We start from the raw sequence: 18,495 nt of genomic DNA, 5'->3' as shown, positions 1-18,495 counted from the left end.
GACTACACTCTGGACTTCTCCAACCCTACAACTGTAGGACTTATTATTATTTTTCTTCTTTCTTTCTTTCTTTCTTATTGGACAAATCATCACCAACCCTGCACTGACACCATTTGCAGGCTCACTCTACCCTGGAAGGGGGTCCCTCTCTCTATCACTCATTTACATACATTTACATTTATGGCATTTATCAGACGCCCTTATCCAGAGCGACTTACAATCAGTAGTTACAGGGACAGTCCCCTCCTGGAGCAACTCAGGGTTAAGTGTCTTGCTCAGGGACACAATGGTAGTAAGCGGGATTTGAACCTGGGTCTTCTGGTTCGTAGGCGAGTGTGTTACCCCTAGGCTACTATCACTCCTTCCCAACGTTGCCTCCTTTCTTTTTTATCTCTCCTAGTTTTTTTGTCTGGAGTTTTTCCATGTGTGCAGAATGGGCCTGTCAAAGCCCATTGAGCCATACTGTATGTGTTTTGGGGATATATAAGAAATACATGTTGTTGATGATGATGAACAACCGCTTCCTTAATCGACAGGCCGCCACTGCCCTCAATGTCACGTTTCAAATCGTTATGCGACTGCAGATCCATCATCGGGCCCTGAAAAGTGGTAAAATGCCAAAACGAGGGTTCCCCCTGGTCAAGATGCATTGAAGTTTCCTGAACTCGTTTTGGAGGTAAAGTGTGTTTTATTTCGTTTTATATAATAGCGAAAATTCGAAACCGAATGTGGCAGTGGTGGCTTGGCTGTTCAGGAGGCGGCCCCGTAACCAGAAGGTTCGTATCCCGATCCGCCGAGGTGCCACTGAGCAAAGCACCGTCCCCACACACTGCTCACCAAGGGCGATGGGTTAAATGCAGAGGACACATGTCACTGTGTGCACCGTGTGCTGTGCTGCAGTGTTTCACAATTGCAATCGCTTCACTTCCACAGATCGCCGTCCTCCCAGAGTTCCCCCGTCGTCGTGGGCTGGTCGGGCAGTATGTGCACATTTCCCGGTTAATTTCCTGGTTAATTTCCTGGTTAATTTCCTGGTTAATTTCCGTACGTCGCGCCAGGTTGGTTCTCGCGAGATCTGGGATCGCGGAGTGAGGAGAGTAGCCCAGGTCATTTTTTTTAACAGTTAAGTATATATATATGTATATATATATATATATGTGTGTGTGTGAAATGTTTAGAGCAAGTGTGTGGAACTAAAGCGCTCAGTCAAAAAAATAAAATAAAAAAAAAGAGGAGCGGATATGGACGGGTTGCGTAATTCGGCGTTATATAACACGCCGAATTAAAATCCGCGCCTCCGTGAACGCCGTCGCTCCTCGTCCGGCCTTCGGTGCGCGGAGCGGAGAGCCGGTGCGCGTCTCGGCGCACTTCCTGCAACGTGAGGAGGGTCCGCTCCTCCTCCTCTTCCATCATCATCATCACCTCCTCCTCCTCCTCCCGTCTCCCCGCCGCCCAAGGAGCTGTAACCATTTTGAAGAAGTTTTGTGGCGGAAGACGTCGTCAGCATGCGATAGCGCCGTTACCCAGCGGCGTCGGGTTTTAAGTTTTTTTGTTTTGTTTGTTTGTTTTAGCTCCAGGAACGTTGTGGCCTCCTGGGTGCGCGGAAGACGCCGAAAATGCGTTTGCAGACGCTGTTTCGTGCGGTCATCGTGGGACCGCCGGGCTCCGGGAAGGGGACGGTGTCCGGGCGCATTGCGAACAGTTTCGGACTCAAGCACCTGTCCAGCGGCGACATTTTGCGCTCCAACATTAAAGCCAAGACGGGTAAGGCGCTAGTTCACACCATCTTCACCCACCTGGAAGTTGCGCGGCTTTTTAAAAAGGGGATGGAGTTGCTGATCGGACGTGGCCGATCCGAACGCGGGTATTATTATCGGCGCCGTGCAGCTTGTCATCCGTTGGACGGTGGCCCTGGTCTTCGACGCAAAGTTACCAGGCAGCTTCGGTGACTTCGGGTGTTTCTTGTGACAAAAGCTCTCTGCTTTTTACACTTTTTTAAAAAAATTTTAATTTTAAATCAGCTGGAGTCCCACGCCGTACGATACAGTCAAAACGCGGGGCAGCTGGGAAGTGGCGGGAGCGTCTCTCGAAGCGTCCATTTACATTTACAGCATGTACCAGACGCCCTTATCCAGAGCGACTTACAATCAGTAGTTACAGGGACAGTCCCCCCCCTGGAGACACTCAGGGTTAAGTGTCTTGCTCAGGGACACAATGGTAGTAAGTGGGATTTGAACCTGGGTCTCCTGGTTCGTAGTCGAGTGTGTTACCCACCCTACAACCCGAAGAAGGCGCATGAGTTCGTGTGCGTTTTTGGTGGCCTTCTTACGAACACTGAGCATCATTAATGTCATGTGTGTGTGAGGGCCGGTATGGCCACAGGAGGGGATGTATTCGGCCCATATGGCCCGTTTTTTTTTTTTTCCACTTGCGAGTGTTGAAACGATCGCTCCGAGTCGGGGTGACATGACCCGGACGTGTGAAACGGGACAGCTGGGGTTTGTTTTGTGTCACCTTAAAAGTGCCACTTGTTTTAATGGAAAGTCCTCAGCAAGTGAAGCTCTTCTAATCCAATGTCAATGTGTGGAAAAAGCCGCTAGACCGCCTAAAACCCATTTGTTTTTATATACTGTAACGTTATATAGGATATTATAGTGTAATAAGTTTTATGATTACATCAGGGACAGCCCCCCTGTCCCTGTCTTGTTCTGGGACACAAGGGTAGCAAGTGTGGGGTTTCATAGACGAGTGTTTTTTACCCACAGTATTTTTTTGAACCATGTAACCCGTTGCGCTGAAATGTATGATCTGTTTGGTTAATGATTGGCACGTGTTGAACGTGCCGCGGGTTCTATTTTTCGATGGACTGTATTGTTCTTTGTTTTTCTTGAGCAGACCTTGGCCTCCTGATGAAGTCCTGTATTGACCAGGGCCAGTTAGTGCCTGATGACGTCATCTCCCGCCTCATCTTGTCCCAGCTTCGATGCATGGAAGAAAGCGGCTGGCTGCTGGATGGTAACAGCACATCTAAAAATTTACTTTTTGCACATAGTGTCTAAGATAATATAAGAAGAACTTTATTCATCCCGAAGGATATTCTTTTGTCAGCAACATGCTCAGTGCAGTAGGAGGAACAAGATTAATAAATTATATTTCCAAAAAATATTACAATTAGAGGTGGGCATAGATTAATTTTCTTAATCTAGATTTGGAATTAATCTAGAGTAAGCAAAATTAATCTAGATTCTAGATTAATCTACATTAATCTAGATTAAAATGGCTCATTTGAATTCTGCCGAAGGCATTCAGAATATGTGTGCTACCCAAATAATGACTAAAAGTAAGTCTTTGAGAACGTGTTTCTCAAGCCAGGTGGCGCATTAGACCAGGGGCTCATCTCCTGTTTCCAAAATGCATCACAAACTGCTTGAGAAAGCTGTTCTACTATGATAATTGGTGATGAAAATAAATTATGTTCAATAAGATGTACTTGTGTTTACCAACTGTTTATTCAGTTAAATAGCTGCATCCATGTTACCACGTCACGTTTGATGTGGTAATTTCACAGTTCGAAGACTCGTTCTCGCCCCCTACAGTGCAATTCGGCTATGTATACATCCACGCTAAAATATCAAGGTGAAAGTCATCATAGTGTAGCGCTTCTTCTTCTGCGTTGTGTAACTTTTTGACTTCGTTCCTTGAACCGCAAATGATGAGCTGACACCCAAGAGATTTTCTGTGCAAAGTGTATTCTGTACAAAAAGCAAGGTCGCGTCAGAACATCGCGTCTTTCTGCACCTCTCACAACTCACACCATGTGTCCAAGAGACCTGAACCGGGTCTCAAAAACAAAATAAAAGTCTTTAGGAAATAAGAAACTAAAAGACACAAGAAATAAGAAATATACTTATAAATCTAGTGTAACCATTTAACTCCGGCACAATAGCTTGCGTAGTATAGACCCAGCTCCCAACACAACTCTGTGAATAGATTAACGGCGATAATTTTTTTATCGCCCGATAACGGCCCACCACTAATTACAATAGAGCAAATATCAAAAATAGCTTAAGGCTCAATAGCAATTATGATATTACTATATCCAGTGAAATGCCCGAGATAGTGCTAAGTGACATAATGATTATGCCATGGGTACAAGTATGAGGGGGTAGCAGTGTGTGCAGGGGGGTAAAACAAACATTCAAAGACATCCAGGTGAGTAGTATTGCACATCTGAGTGGGGGGGGGGAAAGCCTATAATGTGTATCCATATGAGTGTATAATAAAACAAAGAAACATAAAGTTTGAGAATGAGATATATTCTCTGTTTAATTCCTGCCGACTGAGGGCTTTATCCTTGACTATAAATGGTTTAGAACGTCCCTCGGCGAGGCCTCTCTTGTATTTGGAACGCGCCGTTGTGCTCGGCGCCTGGCAACGTGGAATCAGTCCATTCATGAATGGGGGGGGACGACCCTCGTTTTGGCAGGTTTCCCCCGGACTGTGGCACAGGCCGAGGCGCTGGAGGGGGTCTACGCGATCGACTCGGTCATCAACCTGGACGTGCCCTTCGAGACCATCAAAGGGCGCCTGACCTCCCGCTGGCTGCACCTGCCCAGCGGTCGAGTCTACAACACTGACTTCAACCCCCCCAAGATCCCGGTGAGCCTCCCCTGCTGTAGCCCCAGAGCTCGTAGGTCTCTTTTGTAGCATCACATGAAGCAAGTCTTCTGGGTTTTTAACCTGCTCCTCTTCACCTCCTGCTGCTGAGCTGCTGTTCTCCTGCTCTATTAAACCGGCGGTTGGTTCCGGACTATTAGGCTCTAAATGTTGTAATCTTTAGAAAATTAAATAATATGGTATAAATAGGTCTGTCAATGGAATATTTAGCAACCGATTAATCGTGATTAATTCTTTGCAACGTGTGCGGATAATTCTTTAGACTAGAGACGCGCTATAATATTTGTGGGACGGCGACAAGTTCTCTAGACTAGAGACTGTGTACGCTTGCATGTACGCGCTACGGCAGAACGATTAAGAGCGTATGCCACTCGCGTTTCGGGTAAGGACGGACCGCCGTCGTGTGTCCCTGAGGGGACCCTCGGTACTGTAGCAGGCCACGTGGACGCGGACCGTACGGTTGAGGAGTGGTGGGTGGATGAGGTGTCGCCCCGAGCTGCCCGATAAGAACACTGGGACGTTTGTTCAGCGGGATCTAAGCAGAGACCTTTGCTCCGCCCGGCTATTAAAGTAGAACGGCCTGTTTAGCGCCCGGGCGGGGACGGGAGAAATAAATAAATAAATAAAGTGTACCAAGTGGTACCAAGATACCAAGTGGCGTAACTTGTGCTGTACTGTGATTGGATCTGACTCGTCAGATAAAAAGTACAGTGGCTGATCAGTAGGTCTACTGGCACTTACCATTGTTCCCCCGCTGACTGTAGTAGCCTAGTGGGTAACACACTCGCCTACAAACCAGAAGACCCGGGTTCGAATCATACTTACTACCATCGTGTCCCTGAGCAAGACACTTAACCCTGAGTGTCTCCAGGGGGGGACTGTCCCTGTCACTACTGATTGTGAGTCGCTCTGGATAAGGGCGTCTGATGAATGCTGTAAATGTAAATGCAAGTCCCCCCCCCCCAGGTAGCTGTTTCTTTTGATCAATTGTCCACCGGTCAGGATGCAGTGGCCTCTGGGAACTCCTGTGACCTGGTCATGGCGGGACTGTGTGGTCACTGTGTTTACTGCAGGAAGGCGCTTTGTCAATGTCTTACCTGCTCAGATGAAGTGCGCCCAATTCCTTCCACCACAAGGGGTTTCAACTCTTTTCTTGCCCGCTGCCAACTCTTTACTCAGCTGGTGAGGAAGTGCAAGTATGCAGAGATGAGCGTGGATTGCAACTCAAATTGGGATTATATATGCAACCTAACCATGAATAAAGTTTGCTTGCAGTGGACGTCATGTGTTCCCACGTACGGTGGAGATCCACCGCTCACAGCTTTGAAATGGCAAAATGTATTAGGCCAAGAGTAATTGCCAATAGATGTCAGGGACATTTCCAGCCAATAGGACGGAAGTAGTGAGCAAGGCCATTCTGAGCTGACCTCAGGCCACATCGTCGTTTTAGGAAACTTCTCGCTGCAGTAAAACGACGCCTTTGTCTATCTTTGAAAGAATCTGTTTGGTTGGCAGGGCCTTGACGACGCCACAGGGGAACCTCTAGTCCAGCGCGCCGACGACACTCCAGAGACCGTTACGAGGAGACTGAAGTCCTACGAACGTCAGACGCAGCCAGTGCTGGAGTATTACAGGTGCCCACTTCTGTGTTTCTTCTCTGGATTATAACGTAGCGCTGTCCGCGTACCCGCTCTTTATTCATAAAGTGAAGTGATTGTGAAACACAGCAGCACAGCACACGGTGACACAACGAAACGTGTCCTCTGCTTTTAACCATCGACCTGAGTGAGCAGTGGGCGGCCATGACAGGCGCCCATGGAGCAGCGTGTGGGGACGGTACTTTGCTCAGTGGCGCCTTGGCGGATCGGGATTCGAACCGGCGACCTTCTGATTACGGGGCCGCTTCCTTAACCTTAACACACACACACACACACACACAGTCCGATATAAATATAGTGTTTCTTTAAAACAATGACATTTCATGAAGAGTTATGTTCGTAGCGTTGTGGGTTATACACTCTCCTATGAACCCGAGGACCACAAAGTCCCAGGTTCAAACCCCACTTATTACCATCGTGACCCTGAGCAAGACACTTAACGCTGAGTGTCTCCATGGGGGGGACTGTCCCGGTCACTACTGGTCGTAAGTCGCTCTGGATAAGGCTGAAAGTGTAACACCATATGACCTGTTCCTGACATTCTCACCATTTGCCAATGGCGTGATTTAATGTCCCTTTTGCACAGGAGCAAAGGCGTGTTGGAAACATTCTCAGGAACTGAAACCAACAAGATCTGGCCGCACGTCCACGCTTTCCTGGCCAGGAAAATTCCGTCTGGGAACCAGCAGGCCTTCGGGAAGGTGTAGCCCACCACAGCGATTTTTGGTTACCGTCGGGGTAGTGTAATGTAATGTGTACTCCAGACCAAACACAATGTTCAGACCGCTGTGCCCCAATTACCGTCCTGCCTGAAATGAATGGGAACGAGGTTTAGTTTGAGAAAAGGGATTATTTTATGTGCCACTTCGGGGAGGTTGGAGAGGTCACACACCAAATGTCTGAGCTGCAGTGTATGCAACATACGTTGACAGTTTTTATATTTTCTATATATGTCAGAATTATGGACTACTGAGTCAACAGAAGAAGCTTCCTGGTTTGTAATATTGTGCGAGGCAGCGAAGGTCACAGTCCTTTTCAAACACTCCGCTGTTGATAACATTTTATGGTTCATCTTGTGGATAACCCTCACTGCCTTAGAACGATTCATGATTGTTATGGGAAAAAAAGTTTAATTCTAAGAATTTGTTGCCTTAAAATAGACTGTTTCATGCAGCATTCGATTTTTAAAAATGTTCATAATCAAAAAATTGAAGGCTGCACACGTTACGTTAATACTGCGCATGTTATGCCTTTTGATCTGTTAATCTGAAAAAGAAATTGTAGCACATTCCTGTGGAATTCCATTTTGTGGGATTTTAAATAGTTTTTAAGTGGTGATTTTTAATGTTTTTTTTTTTTTCCCCCCCACCATCGCTCCGTAACGTAAAGTGCTCTGCTGGTTACAGGGATGGTGTGAGAAATGAAGGGATCAGGAGGCTGTTCTGCAGCTTGTGTTTTAAGGTTTGAAGGTAACTTTGTTTTACGTCCCTAAAATGCGTTTGAGGCTTGCTGGCTTTGTTAGATTGTTCTAACAGTTCAACTGGGCCATTTCCAGGCTCCACTCTTAATACAGAACTGAATGTTCTACTGTCTGCCTTCACTGCTTCTTTTAAATAAATACGTTTAAAAAAAAAAAAAAAAATGCATGAATTTTTATGTGAACTCTACAACTACGAGATCTGTAGTTTTTTTTGGATTGGCTGGATCAGTGGATGGTTTATAAGCCTTGCATGTGTTTTCATGTATTTTCACACCCTATCTGATGTAATGCACCACAGAAAAATTAACAATGGATGAATGCGTGTTCATTTTTGTCAGATAACTTCATGTGACCCAATGAAAATGCACGTACAAGCGTCCAAGTTAATATTTATTGCGATCACCTGCCTTGCAGCGTCTCTGTCCGCAACCGTATCTCTTACACAGCAGCCGGAGACTTTGCTCCTGTTGTTGCATCAAACAGGTCAGTCTGAAGGAAACCACGTTCCAGGGCCGAAGACCCACTTCTAACAAGCTTTGACTTTCCTGTAGAACCCCACAAATCAGCTTTTGTAGGTGGGGTAAGTACAAGTGCCTGCAGGGATGTGAACTCTCTCTCTCTCACCCACCGTGCTGAGGCGTGCAGGAACACACGCTCGCTTAGCACTTAAGAAGGGGTTTTTATGATGGTTAACAGGACCTTTTATGGACCTTTATGAGAATCCCAAACTGAGCTCTGTTAACTTTACACGAAAATGTAAAGAACACACAAAGCCTTTCCCTGACACTTCAACCTTTATCTAAACTGGTGTCTTATACAGGACCTCGTCCGGTGTGAGCTGTTGACGTTTGACACAATTGGGATGGATGAAAACCTACACCCTCACTGGAGCTTAGCACATGGGGCATGTAATCATTTTCAACAGGACTATCAAAGTTAAGGCGTTATTGAAAATTACTGTAAACGCAGTTGTGTTGTTTACTGCTCACACATACATTAATTGATTGACAGGCTAAATAATAATAAAAGACGGGTCATATAGTTGTGTTCCAGAGTACGCCGCTTTGATTGCTCATTATGTACCTTTGCTATACAACAGAATTTTCCAGTGTGCATTGACAGAAGAATGGAAGACAAGTCATTACCCAGGTAAAAGGGACAATTCAGAGACACAGGAAAAAAACCCCACATAAATCAATCATTATTTTACACCTAAAGGTTTGTCAGCATTGGATGTCACAATTAACATTAATCTGTAGCTTGTACGTTGTAACCGGACCATTGCTTTTACTCAAAGACCTGCCACTTTTACTGTGTTAAAATAACATTTATTTGCACATTTTTGTTCTCAAACACTGTGGACACAACGGGACATTCAGCATCACCAGCTTTCTTGAACATCCAGTTTGCGTAGCAGCAGAAATAACTGGATCATCAGAAGTAATCGTTCTAGCCTCGGTTATAGTCACGTATTGGAAAGGACCCAAGCGATCTGTTGCAGATGCGCATTTTCGCTCATGCAACTCGGCCAGCGTTAGAAAAAGAAATGTCACTTGGCTGAACGTTTGCGTGCCACGTCTGTAATATTGAACGAGCCCACAATCCGACTTCAGCGGAACCCTCAGCAGTTTAACTGCAGTTGCCTCCCAAGCACATCTGCAGTAAAAATAAAAACTCTTCAATCAAAAAAAAAAAAAATCTACTCAAATGAAATAGTTATTCAGCATAATATAAAGTGCACTATCATGACAAAGGGGGGGGGGGATCCATGGTGCTCCTTCTTTCAACACCCCTCCCTCTGTTCATTGAACTCCTATAGGACATACAGAGCAGGGCCAGAGTTCGCTATGTCTCCATCATTCTGAAATCATCCGCGTCCACGGTGTCCTCTTTCAACGCTCGCTCTGCGTTGGTCCACAGCCCGGCCTCCAAGCAGCGCTTCACGTGGTATTCTGCCACCTGGTGAGCAAAATAAAATAAAAAAAAAGAAAAATGACAGCGGTTCCTTCTTTATTTATCTTAGTTAAATTACAATTGGGAGGACAATCTCGTCTACAGGGACTTGTGATACGGTCTGAGGTATAAAAGTTCATACGCCGCCTGTCTGGAGATCTGTGTGCCTTAATGGGCTCGTGCACGTGACCGTTCAGATAAGTGTTGAGAAGGTGAGCAGATGAAAGGCCTGCGGATCAGATGGTCCACAGACTAACACTCGGCTAGACAAGATCGAGTTCCGCAACTTCCCTCAGTGCTGAGTTCATCGCCTCTCACGTTACTGCTTTTCTATCACGGTAGAGACAGGATTTGTCTGATCTCAGCATGCAATGGGAAGAAGATCTTGCTACTTCCTCTTTATAACCCAGAAGCGCGTGGTGTCAAGTTAACTAGAACACCCAGGTCCTCGGACGTTCTATTAACTCGGCTGCATCGCTGGCCTGCGGGGCAAGAAATTGGCTTTCACTGACTTCAAACTTCAGTCCTAAATGTGTCTTGTTCATTTGAGAAATCCAAAATCTCCTAAACGAGGCTACATCTACAATCCAAACATGGGCATGGATTTCAGTTCACTGTTAATAACAATAAAAATACGGGTGAAGGCACCTTACCTGTGGGTTCATGGTGCTGAGAACATTCTGTAGTATCTGCATATCCTGCAACAGGAATCCGGTCTTCAGTTCCTAAATGCAAACACATTCAGAGTGAGGAACTCCGATCTTCTGGACATTAGGTAGCGAGCGCTGCATCCAGACTCTGTGCCCACCGGTGGTAACGACTCCAGGACCTCTTTGGGATCCAGGCGACAGCCGGCGGAGACCTGCAGCTCAGGGTCTTTGGAGGCCTCCACTGTGGTCTTCTTGGTGTACTCCTTAACCCTCTGCTTGAAGGAGTCCAGTTCAGCGTAGAAGACGTCTAAATACCCCTCTTGTCCTGCCTTTCATTAGAGGAAGAGCACTCTGTGAACATGTCACTGCCTCAGGTTGTTCTAGAACGGACAACTAATGGAATTACTAATGCTACAGTCCAGGGAGCTGCTGAAGCCCATTTCTACTGGGAGCAGCAACGTGTGGGTCCACCAGAAAACAACGTCCTCGGTTAGATTTGCAGCTTGTGTGGGTGTGACTATCGTGCACTCACTGATGAAATGCGTGAAGCAGGTGGGGCTATGGCCAGAAATCAGGCAAAAGAAAATGGCCTACATAGCTACTTCGCTTATTTACAGCATTATTAAACGCAGCAAATAAGCCCCAAATAATGACAGTTCATATTGGAAGTTAGAATTTAACTGCAATCAATACGTACTTTGGCTTTCTGGAAGAACTGCCGAAAACAGCCTCTTGGGTCCTGCTGGGCATTGCTGGCCATCTCCAAAATGAATTGCAGGGCAACGGCCTGATGTGCAACTTGCTCCATCAAGGCTTCTTTCTGTGGTAAAACAAAACAATCTATGAGAAGGACATTTCTGTAAGAGTTTGACTATTTACTGCAAAATAAATATTAAAACCACTATATTCACGGAAAGAGTGCAATGGAACATATACTGTGTGTTTCACAACCCCTCTTTTCACCAATGATGCAAATTAACGAAACGTACGGAACGTCCTGAAAATATCCTGTATAAATGATCGAGGGAATAATAAAAGGTAATATTATTGCATAATAAGAACACAACCCTGTGGAGTTGGCAAAATATTTTAAATGCACCAAATCACTTCAGATTTTCCATTTAAAAGGACAATAAGCTGCTCAGTGGCGCCCTCTACACTCTGCTCAATGTACAGGATGGGCCATTTATATGGATGCACCTTAATAAAATGGGAATGGTTGGTGACATTGAACACATTTTATAAGTGGTCAGAAACTTGTAAATAACTCATGAAAGAATAAAGTTACGTTAAAACCAAGCACACCATTGTTTTTCTTGTGTGGTGGCCTAGCGGTTAAGGAAGCCGCCTTGTAATCAGAAGGTTGCCGGTTCGAATCCCGATCCGCCAAGGTACCACTGAGGTGCCACTGAGCAAAGCACCGTCCCCACACACTGCTCCCCGGGCGCCGGTCATGGCTGCCCGCTGCTCACCAAGGGTGATGGGTTAAATGCAGAGGACAAATTTCACTGTGTGCACCGTGTGCTGTGCTGCTGTGTTTCACATGTGACAATCACTTCACTTTATACTTTTTATACTTTATTGAAAAAACAAAAGTTGTATCCAAGATGGCCGACTTCAAAATGGCCACTATGGTCACCACCCATCTTGAAAAGTTTGCCCCCTCACATATACTAATGTGCCACAAACAGGACGTTAATATCACCAACCATTCCCATTTTATTAAGGTGGATCCATATAAATGGCCCACCCTGTACAACTGACGTCAACATTCCCCTGGAAAAGTGATAATAATATCCGGTGATGTTTAATCGTGATGGCAAACCCAAAACCTGCTGCCATTCCTACTGGAGAGCCTTCCTCTAACGGCCAAAGGAGCAAATTCGGCTCAGAAGCACATTGTCTGACCTCTTCTGTCTGGAGGCGGAAGCACCACAGGATCAGGTAATTGGCCGTCTCCTCACAGATGAGGTGAGGATGCTCGGACAGGAAGCGCTGGCTGTCATCCCATCGCCTCAGCATTCCTGCTCAAAACAAAGACTTTCCTTGACATCAGTCTCACAAAAGAAAAAGGCCGCGAGAGGACAAAGCCCGTGATCCTCACAAAGATACGTACCAAAATGTTGAATTAGTGGTTCGCATTTCTGCACAAATGTTTTGTTTCGGTCACTGTCCGCTTCACTTTGTCTGGCTTGCGAATTGATGATGCTCTGATGGAACAAAGAATCACATGAAAACATCAAATTAACCTTCAGGAATCTTATAAAAAACACGACCAACAACGACCAACAAACATTCATTTCCTGTGGCGAAGTCCCACCTTGTCAAACACGTCTCGGCTGGAGTCGGCGCCGAGCACCGGGCTCCTGCGGGGATCCGGGCCCCCCAGCATGCTCTCCTTGTCCCGCCACTCCTGCTCCGTCCTGGAGAGCTCCGCCGAGCTGGCCCGGGCCCGGGCCCGCTCCTGTTCGGCCGACTCCGAGCCGTGGAGCTCCAGGCCGCACAGCTGGTCCTGAGCCTCCACCAGCTGCCAGCTGGACACGATGGAGGCCCTGACGCGCTGCTGCTGGCTCTGGCACAGGGACGCCATGTTCTCGGCGCGGCCCTGGGAATGTCACCAAAAGAGACAACGTCATCTAACACAGTTTCTGATGGCCTTTAAAACACCCTCATATCGGGGCCACGTCCAAACATGGAGGTTTAACTCCCTCCGACGGGGGAATTTGACATTTATAACGTCATCGCAGCCTGGTTAACGGTGACAAACGGCCACCCCGATACTAGCAGCGCGACGGCGGTGCCGCAGCGGGGTCCCCTCTCAGCGGGGTCCCCTCGGTAGGCAGGCTAGCGGCGAGCAATCAACGCCCCGAAAAGCGCGCAGGACACGGGCTTCCTCCACGCGTGTCGACCGTGGCTGGCGGCGGCCTGGTGGGACCTGCCACGGAGTCGCCTACCTCCTGAGCTCGCCCGGGGACGGAGGGGGTCGGAAAGTCTCCGCCGCCGCTCGGCCACGCCATCGTCGCGCCCCGCCGGCCACAGGCCTCCTCTCCTCTCCTCTCCCGCGGCCCGCTCGACGGATGCGGGGGACGGTTTAAGCGCCCTGGCACACGCGTTCGCCCATGTTGTGCGTGTGTGGCGGTTTTTCTCGACGGTGACAACTTCCTCCTGGTCACGTGACCCGTCTGTTTTGGGGGGACGTGCCCCGTCGGATGGCTGATTTTTACTTTATATTTGGCCCCTGGTCGGTTCTGCCGTGATGAAGTCACGACATGCAGGCCCGGGATGCGTGCAGACGGAGACAGGCGTGATACTGCAGAGGTGCAACTCGTTCGTTAGGACAGCTCCCATTTGAGGAATTTTTGCAAATAAAATTCGTGCCACCAGACGAAAATACGTTAACGATGACGACGGCGAAAAAACTTTCTGAGAGCGTTAGAATCAGGCTCGATCAACTGTTCCCTGTAGCGGACGAAAAGGATGTCGGTGCGTCTCCAATTGGTGACCGTAGGGCATAAAAAACCAGAAAAGGAAGGTTCCGCTACTCGAACGCGGAAGCTGTCCTGTCGAAAAAGAAAAAAAAAAAACAACAACTCACCTCCCTGTCCATCTCTGCGAGTAAGTTAAGCGATTTTAAACTCCTTTCCACTAGTGTTGTAGTGACCCCGGACTGTTGTATTGCGTTAATTCAGCGTTTGCTCCACGCTGGACTGTCTCGCTATGCGCTGCAGATATCTGTCGAGTCACGTCGAGCCTTGGTTTGTGTTTACTGAACTGCGAGGTTTAATTTGTGCTCATTTAACTAGATTGCCTTTTTTTAAATGAACTAGATTGCCTTTTTTTAATGAACTTCGAACTAATTGCTACTTTCTGAACGAATGAGCATTAAATAAATCTTATCTGAGGTCGACGAATGGACTAAACCCCTAAAACAACACGATGGCATATAGTCGTCAGGACGATTAGCTTGTTTCAAACGCATATCAACCACAAGCAAACCACATTTTCTGGAGAAAATGGTTAGCAGCGTGCATTAAGATCAGTGGTGTGCAGGACTGTGCCTTTAAGAGGATGGGTTCATAATTGTAAACCCCCCCCCCCCCCCCCCCCCCCCCCCCCCCCCCCCATATATATATATATATATATATATATATATATATATATATATATATATATAATGTACAGTGCTGTGCAAAAGTACAAACCAGTGAAGAGAATTTGTTTCTCCAAACTGTAAAAACTTTGTTACATTAACAAAAAAACATTGATCACATATTGATCTAGCGGTTAAGGACGCTGCCCTGTAATCAAAGGGTTTCCGGTTCGAATCCCACACACTGCTCAGCAAGGGTGATGGTTAAAAAGCAGAGGACACATTCTGTTGTGTCACCGTGTGCTGTGCTGTGACTTTCACTTATGTTATGCATATTATGCACCAGTTGTAATTTCGAATACAGGCTCGGACCTTTGCATGTGTGGGTTTCCTTGTAAAGGGGTCCAGAGCAACAATTTCACCTGTGAAAATATTGTAATGGTTTTGTATCGTTTTGAATGTCATAAGAGTCCCTTCAGCAAAGAGATCTTTCATGAGGATGAAGCCATTGTTGTCCCAGGTTTGAAATGCTGCGGCATTTTGAGATGCTTGTTCGACGCACCGCGCAACAGAGCTCAGCGCGCGTTTCCATATGGCACAACAGTCGTGTTCTGGCACTGAGATCCTTATCCACAGTGTTTTAGCAGGGACCCGAGGTTGGTGCCCTCTGAGCCTCAGATGTGTGCGGCGTCCCGAAGCTGCCTTGACCTGCTGCTGGCCGCGTGTCCTCATTGTTCTCTCAGCTGGACCGCATTTAAATGACAAAAGGTGAGTCCCGCATCACGCGGAACAATGAGCTGCACCGAGCTTGGCTATAAATTGGCTTTAATTTGGCATCGGTAAATCACGTGCTTACCAGCAGCACTAGTTTTTGGATGATTGGATTTTACAGATTTACAGACTTTCCCTTTAGCTGCATAATTTTAAGATTTATGTCCTGATTGTTCAATAAGAGTTCATGTAAGAAGCATTTTCACCACAGGAAACTAAGAAAGGAACCTCTATATTTTGTAAATTTTGAAGCTGACCATTTCATCAGACGTTAGATGCAAGTCAGCTCTGTTGTGCTTTTATAATTGCTCATTTTTCAGGACCATTTATTTGTTTTGTGTATGTTGCATTGTGAGCTGACCATTTTAATAGATTTTTTTTGAAGTTGACATTATATGATTTTGCATTTGATAAATGCAATTTCAAAAATGAGATCAAGGGGTGGGGATGATATTGAGAGATAATTCAAGACTTATTAAATAAAATCAAATGACTTGAAAATTAAAACACAGAAGCTGTAACAAGTGCTTGTGATCAAAAGACAAAGGTAGATCAGAATATGATCACTGTTAATGTAAACGTCTGATCAGTTTAAAGTTTTCATGTTACTGATCAGTTAAAGTAGGTTGAATGGTGAAATGAGACGTGGGGCTTTCTGGGCGGCATGCAGTGCCCTATTTTGGCCAGGCGGTGGCACTGGAGTCCAGGGCAGGGGCAGAGGGGGCTGTCAGGCCTGTAAACCTTGCACCTCCCTGCCAGGAACCTCCCACTGGGACTGTAGAGAGAAAGGGAGAGAAACAGTCCAGACTCCAGACCTAAAAAAACATCCTCAGCCTCAAAAGCATGTCGGCCAGCCAGCTGGCAGCCCGCCTCTACTTGGGCTGCTGTTCCCACAGGGAGGGAGGCTGTGTGTGTGTGTGTGTGTGTGTGTGTGTGTGTGTGTGTGTGTGTGTGTGTGTGTGTGTGTGTGTGTGTGTGTGAGAACGAACGAACATGCGTACGGGTACAGGAGCATGTTGTGTGAGTCTTGACACATCCAGTGCTGAGTGATTACATACTTTCTCAGAGCCCCGAGCATCACAAATGGGGAAAATCAGACAGGTTGGGGATTCAATTGGAAGCAACTGGAATTCTTGGAAAAGTTTGAGTGTTTTTTTTTTTTTTTTACCAGTCAGTGCCTGACCACATCTCCCACAGTGCTGAGCGCCATTAACATAACTCTTCCAGGAATCGGCGCATCCCCGTGTCTCTGCATTAAAAAAGAGCGCTCGCACAGCTGATGGTGGCAGGCCGGGGCTGAACGCCGGGTGGGATCCGCCTGAGAGAGAAGCATGAGCCAGACAGGTGAGTTCTGTCCTCAAAAGGACGTGTCCACCTCCTCCTGACTGCCTTTTCATGTCTGCTGAGTGAACGTCAGTGTGTTACACACACACACACACACACACACACACACACACACACCTGGATTTAATTAAAACCAGAAGTTTGAGCCTGTGACTGTTGCACTTTATGTCGGTGTCACACACGTGCACTTTACGTCAGTGTGTAACTTCGTTCAAATGTTACATGAGGCACCAGGTTCGGGAGAAATGTTAATGTCTATATGTCTAACACGCATATAGCTGAAATGACAACAAAGCTCAACTTCACTTCATTTACATTTACAGCATTTACCAGATGCCCTTATCCAGAGCGACTTACAATCAGTAGTTACAGGGACAGTCCCCCCCTGAAGACACTCAGGGTTAAGTGTCTTGCTCAGGGACACTATGGTAGTAAGTGGGATTTGAACCTGGCTCTTCTGGTTCATAGGCGAGTGTGTTACACCACTAGGCTACTACCACCCCTACACTACCCACCCATACTACCAGGAACCCCCCCCATCGTCACACCATACCTGCACGTCTGTCCTACACCCCTGGTAAATGCCGGAGGGGCGCTGCCTACCTGTCTACACAATGGCTCTCCCATGCGGCACTGACTGGCCGCATATTCCGCATTCCTGCAACACCACCCCCACCCGCTGTTCGGTGGCGGGGTTGGGGTGGGCTTGTGTGTGAAATGGAGGTTGCTCAACTGTTGCTCACCAAAACAGAGGAAGTGTGTGTGTGTGTGTCGGGGGGGGGGGGGGGGGGGGTTACTGAACCATGTCAAACGCAGTTTGCCGGGGGACTCGGGGGACGAGGCGCTCAGGGAATGCGAGGTGCGGCGGGCCGGGCCGGGTGGTGATATGGAGGAAGGTAGAGAGCGAGCGAGCGAGAGAGAGAGAGAGAGAGAAAGCCCTTTGCTGAGTGTTCCCAGGCTGTCTGTCAGGAAGGCCGGGTTTTTTACACCGTGACCAGCGCGGTGCCCTTTCCGGGGGAAATCCGAGAAAAACACAGACTGGGTGGGGGAGGGGGGCAGAGGAAAACTGGACCCTGGGAAGGAGGGGGGGGTGGCGGTAGGCCCGGGAGGTGCAGGCCACACAGCATGAGGGGGGCACTTGCTTTCGGGGAGGCTCAAAGGCATATATGCCACCCCCTCTGTTCCCCCTTTGTGGCTTTTTTTTTCTCTCCCTTCTCCATTCCCTCCTCCCGCTCCTCTCCTCCAAAATGGCTCATCTTCTCACAGCATTGTGGCCCCCGAAATCGTTTCCCGATCACAAAGGCCAACACCTCTCCAGCCACAATGGCCCCCCTCTTCTCCCGCGGTTCCGCATATTAAATGTTAATTTCGCAGCCCGCACTGTCCCTCTCGGCCCGGGCCGGTTCTCTCCGTCTGGAACGGTGTGAAAAGAGGGGAGCGAGGAGGTCTAATGAGCTTCTTTGTGGTGTGGAGGCTGGGCCAAGGGAAGGAATGCTGGAGGCATCGCGGCCTCACCTTTTTTTCTCTGCGAGGGAAAGGGCGAAAGTGCGTGGTAGGAGGGGCATGGAAATGACAGGTGAGGTCAGAGGCTGGAGTGTAACCCCTGCATCACCTGTCCGAACCCCCAGGTGCTGACCCCGATGCCCTGGGAGAGCTCCTCTTTGACCTATGGTCCTGCAAAAACCTGGAAGGGGTAAGACAACACCGTAATTACTGCACGTTTTGAGCGAGGGAGGGAGGAAGAGAAGATTCACTTGTTCACAGTCGTGGTATAATGAAGCACTTGTGCACGGGAGGATGTGCTGCACGATGTAACGCCGGCGTGAGAACCAGTGCAACTGTGGCCGCATTGCTGAGATCGCACCACAATTG

General features: G+C 47.6%; 3 protein-coding genes across 9 annotated transcripts in view; 2 read left to right on the top strand and 1 right to left on the bottom strand.

Annotated features, from left to right (window-relative positions):
- The first annotated feature begins 1,275 nt into the window (after positions 1-1,275).
- Positions 1,276-9,530, top strand: ak3 (adenylate kinase 3). Its single transcript, XM_028971243.1, has 5 exons — positions 1,276-1,764; positions 2,896-3,015; positions 4,487-4,659; positions 6,193-6,311; positions 6,922-9,530. Exons 1-5 carry the CDS (start codon positions 1,617-1,619, stop codon positions 7,040-7,042), a joined length of 681 nt encoding a protein of 226 aa, XP_028827076.1. The 5' UTR covers positions 1,276-1,616; the 3' UTR covers positions 7,043-9,530.
- Positions 9,122-13,916, bottom strand: cdc37l1 (cell division cycle 37-like 1). The gene is made up of 8 exons (XM_028971242.1): positions 13,373-13,916; positions 12,739-13,023; positions 12,535-12,628; positions 12,327-12,442; positions 11,116-11,238; positions 10,577-10,747; positions 10,422-10,493; positions 9,122-9,774 (listed from the first exon to the last, which is right to left on the bottom strand). Exons 1-8 carry the CDS (start codon positions 13,433-13,435, stop codon positions 9,661-9,663), a joined length of 1,038 nt encoding a protein of 345 aa, XP_028827075.1. The 5' UTR covers positions 13,436-13,916; the 3' UTR covers positions 9,122-9,660.
- The window catches only part of exd3 (exonuclease 3'-5' domain containing 3), a 30,117-nt gene continuing 25,203 nt past the window's right edge, over positions 13,582-18,495 (top strand). The window contains exons 1-4 of one of the 7 annotated variants that reach the window (XM_028971241.1): positions 13,582-14,033; positions 15,145-15,276; positions 16,451-16,623; positions 18,252-18,316. In XM_028971241.1, coding sequence (XP_028827074.1) covers positions 16,611-16,623; positions 18,252-18,316 — 78 coding nt within the window. In that variant the 5' untranslated portion in view covers positions 13,582-14,033; positions 15,145-15,276; positions 16,451-16,610. The remainder of the gene's footprint in view (positions 14,034-15,144; positions 15,277-16,450; positions 16,624-18,251; positions 18,317-18,495) is intronic. The other 6 variants (XM_028971240.1, XM_028971237.1, XM_028971239.1 and 3 more) reach the window with 6 other exon arrangements.

The sequence above is a fragment of the Denticeps clupeoides genome, chromosome 3 (genome assembly GCF_900700375.1).
Source record: "Denticeps clupeoides chromosome 3, fDenClu1.1, whole genome shotgun sequence".
Taxonomy (NCBI): Eukaryota; Metazoa; Chordata; class Actinopteri; order Clupeiformes; family Denticipitidae; genus Denticeps; species Denticeps clupeoides.
Note: the sequence above shows the minus strand (reverse complement) of the source record. Positions and strands in the feature narration are given on the sequence as shown.